Genomic DNA, 18,904 nt, shown 5'->3' with positions numbered 1-18,904 from the left:
TCTGACAGGGCCTTGGGGAGGTTCTGTGCAGAGCACCTGGAGCTTCCCAGGGCTGTGCAGGGATTTCACACCTGGGAAGGCCAAGCAGCTGGTAACAGTTTACTGGGTCCAGGGGGGGCTCTCCCTGCTCCTGGGCCCCTGGGGCATAGGAAACAAAAAGCCCAGAGCTCTCCTGCCTGTCACTGGCATGGCTGAGTTGTTCCCTGAGCTCAGTCTTTCTCTTTGGAAAACTGATGCCTCTTGCTGTGCTGGAGTTTACCAGGCACATGTAGTCAAATTGAGACCTGTTAGGAATGGGTAAAATTGGGATTTTGCTTCTGGCACAAAGGAACATCCCAGAGAGTGGGATGTTTCACACGAAGCTAAATTTACAGTGAAAATCTTTGAGCTGTTGTGGATTGTGAATAAACCCCTACTTTTTGATCCTGTGCTATGCCCCACGGTGCAAGGCATGCAGAGAGTCACATTGTGAGAGAGCTGAGATGCAGATCTGAGATACAAACTTGGAGTTTTAATTTTACATGAGAATTCTTGTTCTTGAACGCTGGCTGATGTATTTGAATGTACATTTTGTATGTGCTGAGTGAAACTTCTCCAGTGTTAATTGAAATCTACTGCAAAACTGAAACAAAAAGGGTCATATTTGCAAGAGACATTTCAGAGACTTTTTTTCTTCAGACACATTTATTTTTCCTTTGATATTTTTATTACAAATGCTGTAGAAGCTGTGGATTAGATTTACAAGTGGTTTTCATGAAGGTTTTTGATTTTTTTAGGACACTTAAATTTATTTTTTTTTGTAATAAATCAAGTAACTCAGCTGCTCACTAAATCGATATTGTTTGGTTGTTGTTTTAATATTTTGGATGACATTTGATTTCAACTTTCAGATACATTTTGTATTTTCTGATTTAATGTCATCACTATTTCCAGCAGCCAGGTCTGGCTTTAGAAAAAAGTTTCTTGACGTTTGGAGTTTGCTTGCTTTGTTTTGTTGCGTGGACCAGAAGGTGCTGAAATTGCTGCAGTGGCAGCTTCCAGGATGCTGCAGCTCTTGAGTGAAATGAATGTTCTGAGTCTGCTACCACTCCACCAGTTTCACATAATAGCTGCCAGGGGCTTTACCATTTCTGTCCCTAAACTGGTGATTCTCAAGAGCTGAGACACAGCTCTGTCTGTTGTCAATGTCACAGAAGTGGCTGAGCGTAAGCAGCTCCAAATGAAGCTTTGTGTTCAGTGAAACAGAGTTTTTGCTGGAAAAAATGGTCCTGTGGAAGATGAGTGGTGATAATATGGTTATAGTGAGGTGCTTCTGGCATCTCTGCTTCTTGTCTGAATTTGGAATGACTCCACTGAAAATCCCTGGCTGAACAGAAGGAACAGAACCAGCTACTCAGTTTTTTCCTACTTTTTCAAAGTAGCAGATTTCACGTAATGAAAGGTTTGCAAAGAAATAAGGTAAGAAATAAGGTGTAGATGGGCCCTATTCACAGCCAGCTCACACAGGCTGTGTCTGGCTTTGGTTGCATGTGGAGCCTCAGGAATGGAGACAGAAGGATGGTGGGGAAGGGGCAGCTGCACACTTGCTGTGTCCTCCCACAGTGTGCTTTGGGCACCTGTGGCACCTACCTCCAAACCTGGGAGGGGACATGCACATGCATTCTACAGACTAGATGTGTGTTTCCAGGCAGGTGAAGGAGGGTCCCTAATGTAGGCAGAGCACCTTTTACCTGCACATTAATTCCAAATGCACTTAGACACTGACAGAAAAAACTCATCCTCTTCAAAAGTCAGTGAATGAACTGGGAAAGCAGATCCAAAAGAAAATTCTCTGAAAGGCTGAATAGGTGGCAACCAAAAATAATCTCTTTTCATATGATAATACTAATTTTAAGAGAAAAACTGTTACTAAACAACCTTTCCAGGGCCAGGGAAGGCTTTTTCATTAGCTGAATAATTCCAGCATATTTGCATATGCGTTACAGAGATTACATGTGCACATGTCTAATCATAGCTGAGCTGCTTTGCATGGCTGCTGCAGAGTAAATAAACAATGAGGTTATTCGTGGGCTGAGTCCAGGAGCAGGGTGTGCTTAGGTGGGAAGAGGGAGCAGTGCCCCCAGGTCTTCCCTGGCTCTGTGTGCATGGGCAGGAGTGCAGAGGAAGTTCACTCACAGGGGTAACATGGCTACACTGGACTTAATTTCTCATTCAGTTTGTTTTACTGAGGCATGATACTTAATTTAGACCTTTCTTGAACTAAGCTCATTGGTGGCAATTAAAACAGGCTGTTGGCGTTTCTCCCCCATGTGACATGGCAGCCTTTCCAAACTATCAACAAGGAGTTGTCCAGTCAAGATTTTCATTATGAAGAATTATCTCTTGTGGCTTTTAATTCCTTTTGGGCTATTACTGTCCTTTAATTGAAAGAGTGGAGGTTATGATTAGTATTTTTCTATTATGTAGCAATAAATGCATTTCTTCATAGTGTTAAGGTTTTACCTTTCTATAAAGCTGAGGACTTAATTTTCGCTTTGATTCTGTGATACCTGCCAGGAGATTTTGCCATTGCTTTAAAGCAGTTTTTCTCATTTGTAGTTTTAGTTTATATTTGCCATTTGTGTGGTGACATTTGAGTCCAGGAAATAAGTGTATGATGACTGCATATCTGAAAAGACAATACATCTTGTATATACTACAAACAGGTGTTAATGAAAAGATCATTTACCACCCTAACTTATTTGAGTTAACAACTCATGTCTATCTTAAAACTATTAAGTTCAAAATTCATTATGAGATTTCTAGTCAGCTTCTATATCTCATCTTTCCAGAAGACTCAAATGATTGATCATTCTAAAGTGTCTGGAGGGAACCTGACTGGAAATATGGCTGAATTTTAATGAAGAAGTGATAGAAACATAAGTTTCTGAAAGAAAGGTTAAAGATCTGATTCTGAGGGGAAAAATCTGTCACTGAAATCATGCTGCTGAGGTTTCTCTGAACGTAATTGCAGAAAGTAAATTTTATGTGTAAACAAACTAAAAAACTTACCCGAACACATCAGTGTTTTACATATACAGTGTTCTCTACCAAGAGATCCAAGAGTTCTTTATAAATATTTGCTATTAAAATTTCTACATTGTCCTGGTGATGTAGATAAGCATCACTTGTATTGTTCTACAGCCATGGATACCATATTAAATGTCAGTCAGAAAATTAATTTTAGAGAGAAGGATGATGCTGTGTATCGGATCTTGCTTCTCTAATTACTGATTGTTTCCTCTGGGAAGGAAGCAAGGAGCAAAAACATTTCCTTCTGTCTTTGTAGTCTTACTCTAATTTCAGCTAAGTATTAATAGACCTCGTGGAAGAAAATATCATTTTTCTGAAGTGGTGAATAGTGCTAGAAGAAATAATACATCTTTCAAAGTATTATAATTTTTGTTAGTGATTGAGACTGTGTGCTAGTTTTATTTTTAGCAAGAAAAGTCTCTGAGAAAGTTGTTGATACCACAATCCACTTTAAGCCATTTTAAGAATTTTTTCAAGCTCTAAAAACCTCCATACTTCCACTTCAAGATACAAAGCTTGATGATTCTTACATCTTCTTAAAATAGTTTTAATAGCAGTAGAGCAATAAGATTTATATGAAGCAGCTGCATGAGAACCATTTGGCAGGAATGCCATGTTTTCCCTGTTCCATTTGAATACCTGAGCTTTATTGGGGGCAGGATACCATCCCATCAGATAAAGCTACTTTGGTTCATAAATAATGCATCTTCTTGTTTTATTCTGGCTTAATTGGAGCAATTTGCTGGTCTTTGATCAATAAAAACCTAAACCTGAAAAACAGTGTATGTGTGCATCAATCTAAAGCTAACTCTGGAAGGCAATCTTTTGGGCAAATTAATTTGCTAGAAAGTATCACTTATACTAAAGCAGAGGCTAACAATAAAACAGAGCTTTATTACTCTAGGTCAGTTCTATGGCAGACACTATGGAGTAAGAAAACAAGCCACACTTAATTTGTGCAAGGAGAAGAAGGATAGTGGATGCATTGAAGAAAATCTTACAGAAATGTGTTATATTTTTACTGTCTGATAAATAATACCTGATCAGATTCATTCAGTGTTTGGCTCTGAATCCTCCCCTGTACTCAGTTGAAAACTGCAATGTGTAATCTCAGAGTATGATTCAGGTTCAGTTGGTTTGTCTGGTTTTACAACAGGAAGAACAAACTTACTGCCAGCAGATTTTGAAGAAATGTTATTTTAATTATTGAACTATTCATGATTTGAACTTTTAAAAGCATCTTGCCATTCATCAAACTCTGTCCCTGTGAATGTAGTAGATATGCATAATAAAGGCTTTCTTGATTGTTGGGAAAAGGTGACTCAGAATAATAATAATAATCATGGTCTGTGCTCCACAGATGGATTCTCAGTAAGTACTTTTTCACTCTTACAGAATTTCAGTTTGATCTGTAAAACTGTAGTCAGGAGAAGACAAAGGCATGAAAACATTTCTGAGAAAATAATTTACAAGAGCCTTTCGGTGTTTCTGTATTGTTTGGAAGCTGTAAAGATGTAAAATTACATTTGAAGCTTGGCATTTTGGGGAGCTTCTCCAGAATTAAACCTTTAAAAATGTGTCTATTAGTCATGCTGATAAGGAGCTCTGAGTTGTTCGTTCTCAGTAAGTCCCTTTCCTGTACAAGACATGCTGATGTTTCTTTGGCAGATGTAGCTAAAATTTGTGCAGGAAAAGATGTGCATTTGATCCATATCCAGGAACAAGTGGGCGCAGGATAGAAGAGTCAACAACAGTCACTGAAATTATTCAGGAGTTTAAAGATAGAACACATTTTCACAAAAGCAAAAACTATTTTAGCTCTTTTTGTGGCATTGAACCAACATCTGTGTGTTGTTCTTTTTGCTTTGGTGTAGTTGTCCAGGTCATGAGAAATGCATTAAGAGCTGACTTGCACCAAGGTTTATGGAGTCTGGAGGAATCCCATTGAAATGAAGGGAAGAAGCTTTAAAGGGATGAAGTGAAGGGAGGTTGAATTGTCAGCCATGGCAGTCTTTCCCTCTTGAGAAACTTACTGATTGCAAGAAGGCAAAGCTGCTGATATTGTAAACACCATTCACCATTGCAGTGAAATATTATAAAGGAAGGAAGGAATTGTGAGAGCTAGTATGGGATATTAAGACTTCTTGTACCCTGTGTCAAGAGGCATAGGAACAGGAAGGTAGTTCTTCCGTCATTCAGGATGTGATTAATAATGCCTCATTATTTTATTCAGGAACACCTAAAACAAAAAACTACTAAAATGAAGTAGGTATCTGGTATGGCATGCACAGCTCAGATTTTCAAATTAGCTTTTGTGTCAATACCTGAAATCCCCCTTAATGTAGATAGGAACTGAGTCCTTAATACACAAATTCTCTTTTGAGCATCTTGGTTTAAGTAGATGTTTCTCAGTGTACATACTTTTCTGACCTTGGCATCTCACAGAGGTTCTGGTGTCTGTGCAAGGTGGTGTAGTCAGAGTTCTGTACTCAAAAACATCCCAGTACAACACTACCACACTGTATCACACTCTGTATTACCAGGTTACTCAGTCTGAATGTGGTGTATGTAATTAAGGTACCTCACCTTGGTTGGACAGGATGAACTAGAAATTACCCCACTGCAGAGTTAGTTAAAAACTAATGTGTACATTTTTGTGTTTCTTTTTCTATAGTGGTGAAAGTGGTGCTGGAAAGACTGTAGCTGCTAAATATATCATGAGTTATATCTCCAAAATTTCAGGAGGTGGTCCTAAAGTACAGGTGAGTTGATACACAGTAATATTGAAGCATAAGCTTCGGGTTAGGACCCACTTGAGAGGTGGAATGACAGTGGCTGTTGGGGCAGACACTGGCAGATAAGGGGCTCTTTTGACCTTGGTATCTTGGGGGTGAGCAGCCAGAATCACATGGGCCCCAAAGCAGAGCACCCTGGGCTGGGTGAGCTTTGCTCACCTGCAGGATGCTGCATGGCAGGGACAGCCACAGGGCCACAATCAGCTCTGCCCCAGGTGCTGTAGCCCTTACGCAGAATTGCATCTGCCAGATGGGTGGTTTTTGTTTTGGTTTTTTGTTGGGCTTTTCTTTTTAGTTAAGCTGTAAGAGGTACTTTAATTGTTCTGAACCACATTAAGAACAACAATCAATCCTTTTAGTAGATGTGTGGTTTTTTTCTTCCTGTGTTGGCATTTTATTGAAAACTGACCTGGCTTTTGGGGTTTCTGTTGCTTCCTTTAAATTTCTAATTTGTGTGTATACATCAAAGAGGCACAGCAAAAGCATAATCTTGTTTTATGAGGTTACCTAGGCAAAATTAGGATGTGTAAAAGCTGCCTGACAGAACAAATAGTTGCTTTTGTTAATAATTACGCTGGTGATGTCTGTTCTACTGAAGGACTAAAGCTAATTAAGTGAAATAGCTGTGAAAATTCCCTTAATGACATTACAGTGTCAGTCCTTCACTGACAGGCACTGGTAGGTAGTGGCTGCTTTTACCAGTCCATTCCTGTTGAGTGCTTACTGTAATTTTTACTTTATTGCAGTCTCTGATGTTGAGTGTGTTCTTTCTGGGTAGTTTTGTGCAACAGTGACACAGGGACCATTGCAGAGAATAACTCAGTAACCAAAGTGACTGATCCAGAGAGAGACTGCATTGTGTTATTTTTGCAATAAATATAATGATACTTTAGAAGTAAATATCTTGTTGTGTTTAGAAGATTCCAGCTTTTTGTACAAAATCAATGAATACTCTTAGTAATTACAGAGTTAGAGTTGATGAGGTTGGTAGGTTGCCTTGAGCATTTATTTTGAAATAAAATTCCATCTTCTTTTCACAACCCAGCATGCATTTGATTTCTTCCAAAGCTGATGTCTTCATGTTTTGAGCTCCTAGGAGTAGATAAAGAGACAGTAGACATTACTTTGTATTCTAAGACAACTGGATAACATTATCAGTGATCCCAAAACAGATTGCTGAAGCACTTGCAGATTCCTAAATTTCATCCTACTCTGACTTCATTGGTTGTGGTTCCAGATCCCCCCAGAAATTTAAATGGTCATGTGTGAGCATGATTTAAAATGAAGATGATGGAAAAACCAGATGAACTTATCAGCTGTGTTGCTTGGCAGAACAATGCTCAGAAGAACCAGTTTTAGCCTCAGACACTTTGTTTAATTCTTTAGGATTTTCCTCAAAAATAGGAATTAAAAGCTCTGGAAGAAAAATTGTTGGATTCTGTTCCTTATATGATCAAGAGAATTTTTTACAGATGCAGGATTTCTTGCCTCTTTAATATATCATTTATATGTCATGGAGAGTTTTTTTAGAAAATCTGTGACAACTCTAAAAATGTCTATTTCTGAATCTGCATTTCTTTTGTTTCCTAAAATTTTAGCATGTTAAAGATATTATTCTACAATCCAACCCTTTACTAGAGGCCTTTGGGAATGCAAAAACTGTCCGGAACAACAACTCCAGCAGATTTGTAAGTCCCTCTACCTTCAAGATGACTTTACTCTTCCACCTTCTGTGCTGTTACAGAGACAGTATTCAGGGGTATAATATAAATTTACTGCAGGTGAGGTAAATCTGAGTAAGATATAAAGTGTGTTTTAAACAAAGGTAGATGTTAGAGGCTTCTGTTTCATTCTGTACAGGTTGTGCATTTCTTTCTCTGTATGTACTTGGGTACAGCTTTTGAAGTACCAAGGCTGCACTCTTTACCAATATTATACAGGCAGTATGCAGGAATTACCTTCAGTCTGTCATTCCAGAAGGGTCAGGACAATCTCATAAAATGACTGCTCACTATAAAATGATTGCACACCACAGGTTCCATTTTAAAAAGTAGCACATAGGCTTTAAAAATTTGAGATGTGTTCTTTGGCTAACATGAGTGCTAATGCAGTTAATGTCTCCCTGAAAGCAAGAGATCATGGCTTTTCTTTGCTTCCAGGCAGAACAGTTTGGTGATGTTGGTTGTAAATCTGCTGAGCTGACTTGCTGTGTGAGTTTCCTTTATACTAAGCAAGAGTCTCAGCAGTGAAGAGAAGCCACTGATCTCCTCTCTGTGTTTGCATTAACATGGGTTGTGTTAATGTCAAGCTGTATAAATGCAGAAAGGACATGGTTCAGAAATCTAAGCTTAGGTTGTACCTTGAGGTATCCATAAACATGAAATATCCTTGTAACATTGCTTGGAATAAATAATAATAATAAATAATAAATGCACAAATTTGAATTTGCATTTCCTAATCATTTAACAGCTTGAATTATTTATTGCAGGGGAAATACTTTGAAATACAATTTAGCCCAGGTGGAGAACCAGATGGAGGGAAAATATCCAACTTCCTACTGGAAAAATCTCGAGTTGTAATGAGGAATCCTGGAGAGAGGAGTTTTCACATTTTTTACCAGGTCAGAAGTGTTTAAGTCCTTTCTGAGTTATGTAAAGTATCTAGGACTTGTTTCTCCTTTTGACTGAGAAGTTGTTCCCAAAGCAGTGAGATTTGAATGCACACTGCAAAGGTAACCTAGTCTCTGCTGGGAAACTCAGCAGCATGGTGAGACACCATCTGCCATAGACCTGCCTTTCAGCTCCAGAACAGAGTACTGCAGTATTTCAAACCCTGGCTTGGAAATTCATTGTGAACTCCCATATGGAAAAGTCTAGGAGAATATAATAGAAAATGGGAACTTTTCAGCAGATTTCTTTTTAAACTGGCCCATATATACAGAGAGAGAGACAGTTTATATATGTATGTGTATTGGCCTGTACTTCCCGTGAAAGAGAAATTTGATTCTCAGTTTATTTTTCTGAGATATTTGTAATGAAACTCTTTGTTGAACTATCCAAGTATCCCCATTTTTTGTGTTTGAAAATACTTTGCTGGCCCTCACTGGTCTTAGATGTGCATGGTCCTTACCTGCTGGAGTGCTGCTGACCAAGATCTACAAAACTTGGGCCAAGACAGAGCTTTGTAAGTGACTGTAGCCAGTTTAACATATAGGTGAAATGCCATTGCCAGGAGGGAAAGCTGCATTGGCACTGGAATTGCTCCAGGAGCTGTGTGTTCTCCTTTTCTGAGGTATATGTACAATTTGGCCTGTCCTGCTGCTTTTCCTGTGGCCTGGAGAGGTTTTTGGCACAAGGGTTAAGAGACAGTGGGATTTGACAGTTCTGTTTTGAAGTTTGTTCCTTCCTGGTGCAGCCCTTTCTGTGCAGACTGCATGGCCTTTGCCACAGGTCTGAGTAGCATTAAGGGTGCTTGTCCTCACCATGAGAGCCACAGCTGATGCTTTCTGAATGTGCTGTCAACTCTGCCTGCCTTGCAGTAGGTGTGGAAAACACACTGCTCCTGAGGATTTAGGGAATACACTGTAGATTGGAAAACCCACTTGGTCTTTTCTTAATGAGTTAAAGATAATGGAAGGCATTCAAGGCAATCACATTTTTAGCTATTTATTAGTTGTGAAGTTAGAACTAAACCATTTGTGGGAATGGGATTGAGAGCCTGGTCCTTTGGATTAAGCAATTACCAGAAGGTAGGAAGGATACATCCCTGGCACAGCACCAGCCATATCTCTCCCAGTAATTTCAGGCTCAGTCACCTGTTTCTGACCAACTGGTCTCTGCTGGAGATTGTTGGGTGACGCCTAATTTGGGGGTTTTTATTCTGCAGCTAATTGAAGGGGCCTCCTCAGAACAAAAAAGCAGCCTTGGAATTACCAGTATGGACTACTATTACTATCTGAGTCTCTCTGGGTCCTACAAAGTCGATGACATCAATGACAAATCAGATTTTCAAGAAACACTGGTGAGTTCTTAACCACATGATTTACTTAGTGGTGGATGTATGTTCATTTCACCATTCATTTTTAGCAAAGACATTGACCTATTAATGTGAGAATGAAAAGTTAATGTAAATATAACTTATTCTAGTTGTATTTTGCCCTGAGGAGGAGTATGTTAACCCTGAAGACAGGTTTTGCAGAAAGGTGTTGTGATTTTCAGTTTGTTCTTTTTTGGAAGGGTGCAAATTTAATGAAATTTAGCTTGTACAGATAACCTGTAGTATGAAAAATGTGAAAATGCAAACACAGCGAGGAGTTTATATTAGAAGAAAATTATAAAAGAGTGCCCTGCTTTAGCTGAATTCCCAGTGCTGGCTGACCTTCCATGCTAATTTAAAACAGTACAGCTGAAAAGCTGGAGAAAGGGAGTGTGAAAGCACAGATCAGGGATCTTTATCCAGTGCTGCTGCCAGTTCATTGTGTGACCTGCCAACTGCTGGTGTCCTGTTCTTGGGAATTTACTATTTAAAGTAGGTGTATTAACACATCTATGTATGTAGCACATACAAAGGCCTAAAAAAATAATTGTTACTGTTGTATTGGACCTTATTTGGTATTTTAGAAAAACAGTTTGTTGAGAAAACACAATTCTGTAAGTTTTCATGTACTCTGAACTCCAAAAGCCAGGGATGCTGGGGATTTTCTAGTAAGTGGCTGAAATTCACAGCCTAAGCCAGACACTGGGCTGCTTTTTAGAGTCATTCAGCACAGCTTCACAATTCTTAGTCTTGGTGGGTAAACTGACTGTGTAGAAGGAATAAAATTATTGTCTCTCAGTTTCATTGTTTCCCAGTTTGCAATGAAGCTATATATTTTTAGTGTGACACTTAAAAGCAGATGTTTATTTTTTTCCAGAACTTACTTTGTTAATACATCTTCTAAAAGGTGTAGATGCTTCTGTATTTAATCTGAAAAAATACAGAAATGCTGAAGTAGGACATCTGGTACCCTTTGAAACTTCATTGCAGCTTTAATGAAATTTGGTTGCCTTAGGAATCTGAACTGCTTTGAATAACTCTACTTTTTAACACCAAAATTAAAAAATAACTAAGACAAGAATCTTTGACTGATGCAAATTTATTTGTTTTTCTTCCCAGCACGCAATGAGTGTGATTGGGATCTTTGCAGAGGAGCAGGCATTGGTACTGCAGATAGTGGCAGGAATATTGCATTTGGGAAACATCAGCTTCAAAGAAGTTGGCAACTATGCAGGAGTGGAGAGCGAGGAGTGTAAGTACCTCTGGAAACTGTTACAGGAGCAGCAGTGGGCTGCAGCCCAGATGGCAGAAGGTGAATTGCAATTTAGAGCTGCTTATCCAAACAGAGCATCATTTCTTAGAGTGTGAGGCTGCCAATTGAGAGTCTCTGCCAAAACCAGGTGCTGAGGCCCCTCTTCTGTCTTGTAAAAGGCCACTGACTTAACAGCAGTGTGATTTTGAATTTGAGAAATCCTGTTCCAATCTTTGAGTATGAAATAATAGACGCTGTTAGAAGGGCTTGAACTCTGCTTCTTTCAAAAGTGCATGAGCACACATTCCTAAAACCCCCCCTGTTGATGATGTGGTTTGTGTGGCCTCCCTGTCCTGTGAAAGCAGCTCCCAGGTGTGGGTGTCCCTGGCTCAGGACACAGCTGCTGCCCAGGCATCCATACAGGTGGGTGTGTGTGCCTTGTAAACAGAGCTTTGGAGCTGAACTGAAATGCAGACTTCATATTCTGCAGTTGTGTTTCCTGTGAGTTCCTTTAGCTGCAGCTACTGAGTGACTATTTCTTTACAGTTCCTGTTCCCACAGTGCCCTGTCCTTGCATCCATCAGCACTTGCTCTGTTCTGTAGCAGTGGGGTCCACAGCAGCAAGGTGCTGGAATGTTAATAGATAGATAGTAGATAACAGTACCTTACACATACCTGTGTGTTCTCTTAATTCTTGGTTCAGAATGGGTCTTATGTTTAGGACAATTGCATTTGTTTAGCTTTAGATACTTGATTCATAACTAATCACTTTTAACCTTCCTAGTCTCTCAAATTAAGAAATTAAGTGAACCCAAAAAAACCATTTTGTGGCATTGTATTTATATGCCTTTTGATTCCAAATGAGCTACTATGCATCGATTAGATCACAGTGTTAAATCTTTCAACTAAATCAAGGCATTTAAAAGCTGTACAAGTTGGATACAGAGTGGGTTGCATCGAAATAACAAATGGCAAAGACATGAATTGAAAATAAATCATTGGAAGTGAATGTATTTCTGTGATGAGCCATGTCCACCGTGTTTCTCCTGCTCCCTGGGATACAAATACATAAATTGTGTATGAATAGTACATGGGAAGAAATTAGAAAGTAGAATGAATATCAAACATACACATAAATATACTGATTTTAAAGAAGCCAGAGAAGAAATAGCCATGTCTAGCACAGTTGTGCTCATTTCTTTTCTCCATTAGTCCTCTCCCCAGTTTACTGTTCATCCTAACCAACTCAATAGCATTTATAAATGAGCATTTATAGCCTGCATAGCCATGAAAGATAAAGCACAAGGAACAGCCACTGGCCAGTCCTGCTTTGTGTAAGCCTGAAATAATCAAAAATTTAAGAATTTGGTCAATAGTGTTCTTGTTTACAGCAAATTGCAGAAAAATATGCAAAGTCATTCTTTGCATATGTATAAACTCTATTCCCTTGCTCCGAGTCAGAATCAAATCTGTACACATCATTCTTGACAGACCTTTAGACAAATACATCTTTAAAATTGCTTGTGATTGCTGTCTGCTCTAGTTTTTGATTATATTAATTATATTCATTACTATATTTTATTATAAAACTTAATTAGAAACGTAGTTTAATATAATATATTAAAACATGAAATTATAAAATATGATATAGTAAAATAGTAATATATTTAATTAATTATATTTTAATTATATTTTAAGTAGTTAAAATTACGTTTTTATTATATTTATGTTTATATTTATGTTTATATTTATAAATTATGTTTATATTTAGTATTTGATTATATTAATAGATTAAAAGTTCTAATTTCCTGGAAGTCTTCCATGCTGCAAATCATGGCAAATAGTAGTACTTCTCTCTTGGAAGGAGAAAAGAATTTAAACCCTCCTTCTTTACACTTGTATTGCATTGAAAAGGTTGTTTTTCACTTCCTGGAAGGCCAGGAAGTGAGCCCAGTCTTTTCAGCTTTCCTTCACAGAGTGTATTTAAAACTATTCCACTAAATGCTACTGATGACTCTTTGAGGATCATTTTTTCAATTACATGCATATCCTGTTTTATAATAATTTCCAGACTGTAACTTTATGGTCCCTAACTAGGGAAAACAATCAGGCATCTTAAGAATGTGAAGTTGTATCAAGTGCTGGCCAGCTACTCTTTCCTTACAGTAAATCATTAGCACTGGGGAGGCAGAGTTTCTGAGCTCTGCATGGTGCTCCTTGCCATTACACTGTCTTCATAAATTCTTACCAGCAGTATTGGTTAAGCATTTTTCCTGGCATCTTAACAGTATATGTGAGCATATCTGGTCTGTAGTTGCCTACATTCTTTTCCAAGTTAAAGCATATGATGATTGACCTTTTCATGTGCTCTTCAGCCTGTGTTCTCTGAATCTGAAACAGAGATGTTTCCAGTGACTCGGCTTTGTGTGGTTCCTGGTACTCCAGAGTAAATTTAATCAGCTTGCTGATGGTAATAAATCATATTTTAGAAAGCTGGTGGTTATTTCAAATTTTAAAAATACTTTTGGAATAATGTACTAGAGGGTTTACTGAAGTCATGCTGTGACATTACAGATGTATAAAGCACAAGTGACTGCTGCCTTAGTCATTATTTTACATTTTCCTTGCACCAGTAAAGCAGATCTGAAACCAATGGAATATGAAGGGAACACTGTTAGAGGATCATGTGGTTTAGTGGAGGTACAATACCAACTCCAGGAGTTTTCCTCAGGAGCTGTTTCTGATTGCTTTCAAGTCACTTCTGTTTTTGCACTCCCTAAGGTGTGTGTGACACCTGCACTAACATCAGCACCATGTGCTGAGAGTGCAGAGAATCCCGGAGTCTGGGCTGCTTAAAGCACAGATGTATTTTTGTGCTTTGCTTTTAAACAAGGGGAAACAGAATTGGCAAAGTACTTAGAGAAAAAGGGATTAAAAAATTAAAGGCAAGGTAATTGAAAACTTTTTGCAATGTCCTAACTTACAAGAAGAAAGCAGATAGCCTACTTTTTATTACAGTTTAAACATTTCATGTTTTTACAAAAAATTTTCAATGGTGTCAATTTTATTTCATGTGTGAGCTCTACATTTTATTTACATCTCCTCCAAGAGTGATTTGTTTGAACCACACAGTTCAGAACTATGTTCTTACATGTTTGAAGGACTGAAGGTACAGAAATAGCTATTTTACTTCAAGGTGGTTTATCTTAATTGAAATCCATGTAACTAAAGAGTTGAAAATGTCCTTGAAGAGCAGAGGGGAATAGAGGATAGGGGAAAATGCTCCTCATTTCCTTTTAAAGCTGGATGCTCCATGAATTTTATTGTTATTTGAGATACAGTTAATTTTTTTCTTTGTTCTGTATTTAGTCTGTAAGTCATAATCCAGCAAGCCTGATCTTTCTTGCAGTTTTAGCTTTCCCTGCTTTTCTCCTGGGAATTAACCAGGACCGCCTGAAGGAAAAACTGACCAGCAGACAGATGGACAGCAAGTGGGGAGGCAAATCTGAGTCCATTAATGTCACACTGAATGTGGAACAAGCCTGCTACACCAGGGATGCGCTGGCCAAGGCCCTTCATTCCCGTGTTTTTGATTACTTGGTGGATGTAAGTTGGTTTTGCTTGATTTTACTGAGGTATCAAAACAAATTCAAGGGCACTGGGAATGTTCCTTGCAGGCCTTTTCTTGACTGTCATTGCTTTGCCCAAGCCTGCCCAGGGCAGTGGGAGTGTGGCCATGGATACCAAACTCAGGGCACTGCCTCTGACATGAGCTGTGCTTGCCAGCTCCTCCCGTAACCCGTGCGGGATCCTGAACTCCCTCCTGTCAGCATCTCTACAGCTCTGAGTCTGACTTCCTCCTTCATAGCAGAGCAGAATTAATTGTTGGTTGTGCTCCCCTGATTTCACTTCCCTGCAAAGAGCCCCCTCAGCAGCCGGATTTGGCGATGGAGCCAGGGGCCAAATTCCATTCTCCATGCTAAAATACTCTCTTGTACAGTGAGAGCCTGGGCTGGAGGCTGGGAGCCCTGGGTGCTCCTGGTGCAGCAGGGATCTGCTCCGTGGGGACTGCAGGGACCCAGAGCCTCGCTCCTGGCAACAGCCCTGTCACCCCACTGTGCTTGTGCCAGCACTGACGCTGCACAGGAGGGGGACACAGAGTGAGGTGGAGAGAATCAGTGTTCCCTCAGTAAAATGCATCAAATAGCAGACTTAAAGCTGTTCTTTTTCTGTTGGCTCCTTTTATTTAACTGAGCCAATTACAGTGAAAAGGAAAGATTTTTATAGATAGTAGATCCAAAGGCTCACTGACCTGGAAAACAGGATAACATACTGTTCATTTCCTAACTGTTAGCAACACTTCGTTAAAAAGTGAAAGCAAAATGACATATTCTTCGTATTTGTATTCAATTAAATTATTTTAAAATAATTTTAATATAAATGTTTAAGAATATGAATAGATTTTAATTTTATAAACTATACTTCATTTTATGTTTTGTTTCTGTTTTTTAGTCTATTAATAAGGCTATGGAGAAGGACCATGAAGAATATAACATCGGTGTCCTTGATATTTATGGCTTTGAAATATTTCAGGTATGGCAATGGAATACTTGGGGTTTGAGCAGATCTGACCTAGGAGAGTTTTTGTAATTTAGAGGGGAAGAATTTTAAACCAGAAAAAAAAATTCACGGATCCAATGGCCAGAATAAAAGCAAAATAATCCCAACCCATCTTCCTGGATGTGTGATCTCACTGGTAATGTCTCACTTAATAAACATGAGGTATTGAAGAAACTTCAAAGAAATGAAGTCATTGATCTTAAAGGGAAGATCTGAGATTCCACAAAATGTCTATAAAGTCAGCAACTCATTTGTCACTGATGGTATTTCTTTGAAGCTTATTGCCAGCATAAGAACTAAAAATTCCTGTATATAAGGCAGGAGACTAATTTTTACATTGTTTCCTTTTCTACAGAAAAATGGTTTTGAACAGTTCTGCATCAACTTTGTAAATGAAAAACTGCAGCAGATTTTTATTGAACTGACACTGAAGGCAGAACAGGTAACTGGACATTAATTACTTCAGGATTCACAAATGAGCTATTCCTTTATCAACTGCTGGAATAATTGACGTTTCCTCATCTGTAAACAGTAAAATCTTGTTAAGCAAGACAAAGGGAGAGAAAACAACCTTTGTTGTTGGCTGACCCTAAAAACTATAAAGCACATCAGCTGCAGGCATTTGTTCTCTGATGGAGTGGTGCAGAAGCTGGTGCACCCCACGGTGTGCTGGTGCAGTCATATGACCGTGCCCAGGCGTGCTGCAGTCTGACTCATGGGCAAGGATGGAAAGCTGCAGCCTGGCTCCATCCCTGGGCTTCCCTTCAGCATGACACACATTTCTTTGGGGATACTTTCCTTCATTTCCTCCACACCTTTTTTGTTTTTTAAATATATATATTTATGTATGCATATGTGTATGTGTGTATATGTAAGAATGAAATAGATCAGAGAAATACAAAAATAATTGTTAAAGTATTTGCAGTTCTCTGCTCACAGTCTTACTGCCAAATCTCACTTACTTTGTTTCAGCATGGTAGGCAAGACAGGATGCAGCTGAGACAGGAGCCCTGTGTGCAGCATGAGCTCAGGGCTGGCACCAGCTTTGGGACAGTTTTCAGGAATGCCCAGACACAATTGCTTTTGTGGGAGGGTAAGCGGTCATGGTGGCACTGGGTGCACAAGTGACCTGCAGACTGTCTGCTGAGCCCTTCTAAGTGCAACAGACTGGTGCAATGTAACCGAATTTTAATATGGATTTTTTCCCCAGTCTTTCTTTAGGTGTCTTTATGGTTACAGTAATTGCATACAGAAATAAAAAGCTGCGTCTTCATTTCATGTACATTTCTAAATGTGTTGTCTGGGGGATGTGATCCTCAGTGTGCCCGTCACAATCTTAGTTTTTAAAATAGATCAGGATGTGGATACTTAGGTGCACTGTCAAGATACTGTAAAAGTCATTTTGTTACTATTTGCAAAGTGCTTTGACAATAAAGCAGTTGAAATCTTCCTGCTGTTGTCAGTAACCAAGGAAGGGCTGTGAATGACAAAGGAATGTGTGGGGAGAACAGAGTAGGATTCCGATTCATCTTTTAGGCAGCAGAGAGCTGGATTTAACTATCAATAGGGTCATTTCTCCCACCTCCACCCAGTCATACATTTGGCAAGTCTTCTGAACATGAGTAGTGCAGAGTTTGTGTCTGTGGAGTGAGTTGTAAATCTAGTGCTACATCTACAGTGCAAAGGAATGTTTGCATCTGTTTCTTTTTACTTAACAGGAAGAATATGTGCAGGAAGGAATTAGATGGACACCAATAGAATACTTTAACAACAAAATAGTGTGTGACCTTATAGAGAACAAAGTGGTAAGTAGTTAGAATAAACAGGTAGAGAAAACATGTTTTTTTCTCTTAAATATTTGGGCAACTGTTTTTTTCTGTAAAGAAGGTTCATAGGAAAATGCAAATACTGTTGTTCAGTTACTGAGTCATACCAAGTCTATATATAAATCTTACATAAGATGTCTTATAGGAGTCCTGAGATATGTCATGTAAGATAACATCCAAAAAGAGAACTATACCATGGCTTGATTGACACGTGCCTAAAAAACAAAATAATGGGGAAAAAAATGTATCCACTGAAATTTATCATGACCTTACTGGCATACTGTACATCAGATAATGCTCTTTGTGTCCCTGGGAGTTCAGTTTGGGGAAGCTACAGCACCACCTTTCCTTCAAGGTGCTGTTGCAAATCAAGCAGAAACAAGTGAAGAGTCAGTATTGTAGATAAAAGAAGTTTTGTGGTTTTGCTTCACAGACTGTTCTGTAGTCTCAAGTCTTTATGTCCTGTTTTGGGCTGACAACAAACTTTGAGTTGTCCTTTAGGTCAGAAGTAGGGTGTTTTTCAGATAGTTCTTTATCCTCATGTAGGCCAAAACAGTTGTTGAAAGACTGGAGTGACTTGTGCTACTTTTTGGAGTGAGGAAAGAAACTTTAAGTAAATATTGAGTGTTTTGATGTTTTTGTTAATGTGGGTTTTTTCAACAGTAATCACTGTTTCCTCCATTATTTCCCACTGTCACTGTCATCCCATGAAGTGTCATCTCTCCTTAAACTATTTGCATATTGCTGTAAAAGTTAGGTGATTGGAGGGAAATCCTTCCTGACTAGGCTCCAGTGTTCTTGTAGCAAAGACAGTTTTCTGTCTGGGGGAAACAGCTGGCATCATAATTTTTCTCCCCTTCACTTGAGCTGTTGTTCTTGTTCCCCAACACTTTAGAATCCCCCAGGGATTATGAGCATTTTAGATGACGTGTGTGCCACAATGCACGCGGTGGGAGAAGGGGCTGACCAGACACTGCTCCAGAAACTCCAGATGCAGATTGGGACTCATGAACACTTCAACAGCTGGAACCAGGGCTTTATCATCCATCATTATGCTGGAAAGGTAATGTGGAAATAACCCCTGAATTCTCTGTAATGTATTTCTGAGGAAAGAAGAGAGTCCTGAGAGGAAGGGGGAAGCCCTGCAGAGGGCTGGCTTGGTTTTCCACAGCCAGATTCTCTAGGAGAGTGTCGCTTCACAGTGCAGGGAGCTTAGGACAGAAATGCCTTCACAAATGGCCCTTGCTGGAGAGAGGAGTCTGGGCCTTGCTGCTCTCAGAACCAGAACTTAAATGCAATAAATG

General features: G+C 39.1%; 1 protein-coding gene across 14 annotated transcripts in view; it reads left to right on the top strand.

Moving 5' to 3' along the window:
- The window catches only part of MYO1E (myosin IE), a 226,931-nt gene that overhangs the window by 185,012 nt on the left and 23,015 nt on the right, over window positions 1-18,904 (top strand). For all 14 annotated transcript variants that reach the window (XR_015275812.1, XR_015275809.1, XR_015275810.1 and 11 more), the window contains 10 exons: window positions 5,747-5,834; window positions 7,466-7,555; window positions 8,356-8,487; window positions 9,753-9,887; window positions 11,022-11,154; window positions 14,564-14,760; window positions 15,667-15,747; window positions 16,130-16,216; window positions 17,493-17,579; window positions 18,496-18,663. Coding sequence is in view for 8 of the 14 variants with exons in the window: in XM_086848965.1 (XP_086705091.1) it covers window positions 5,747-5,834; window positions 7,466-7,555; window positions 8,356-8,487; window positions 9,753-9,887; window positions 11,022-11,154; window positions 14,564-14,760; window positions 15,667-15,747; window positions 16,130-16,216; window positions 17,493-17,579; window positions 18,496-18,663 (1,198 nt within the window). In the remaining 6 variants the exon portion in view is untranslated. The remainder of the gene's footprint in view (window positions 1-5,746; window positions 5,835-7,465; window positions 7,556-8,355; window positions 8,488-9,752; window positions 9,888-11,021; window positions 11,155-14,563; window positions 14,761-15,666; window positions 15,748-16,129; window positions 16,217-17,492; window positions 17,580-18,495; window positions 18,664-18,904) is intronic.

Source organism: Cyanistes caeruleus, chromosome 13, assembly GCF_971803275.1.
Source record: "Cyanistes caeruleus chromosome 13, bCyaCae1.hap1.1, whole genome shotgun sequence".
Classification (NCBI taxonomy): Eukaryota; Metazoa; Chordata; class Aves; order Passeriformes; family Paridae; genus Cyanistes; species Cyanistes caeruleus.
The sequence above is the reverse complement of the archived record's forward strand: the minus strand, read 5'-3'. Positions and strand labels throughout refer to the sequence as shown.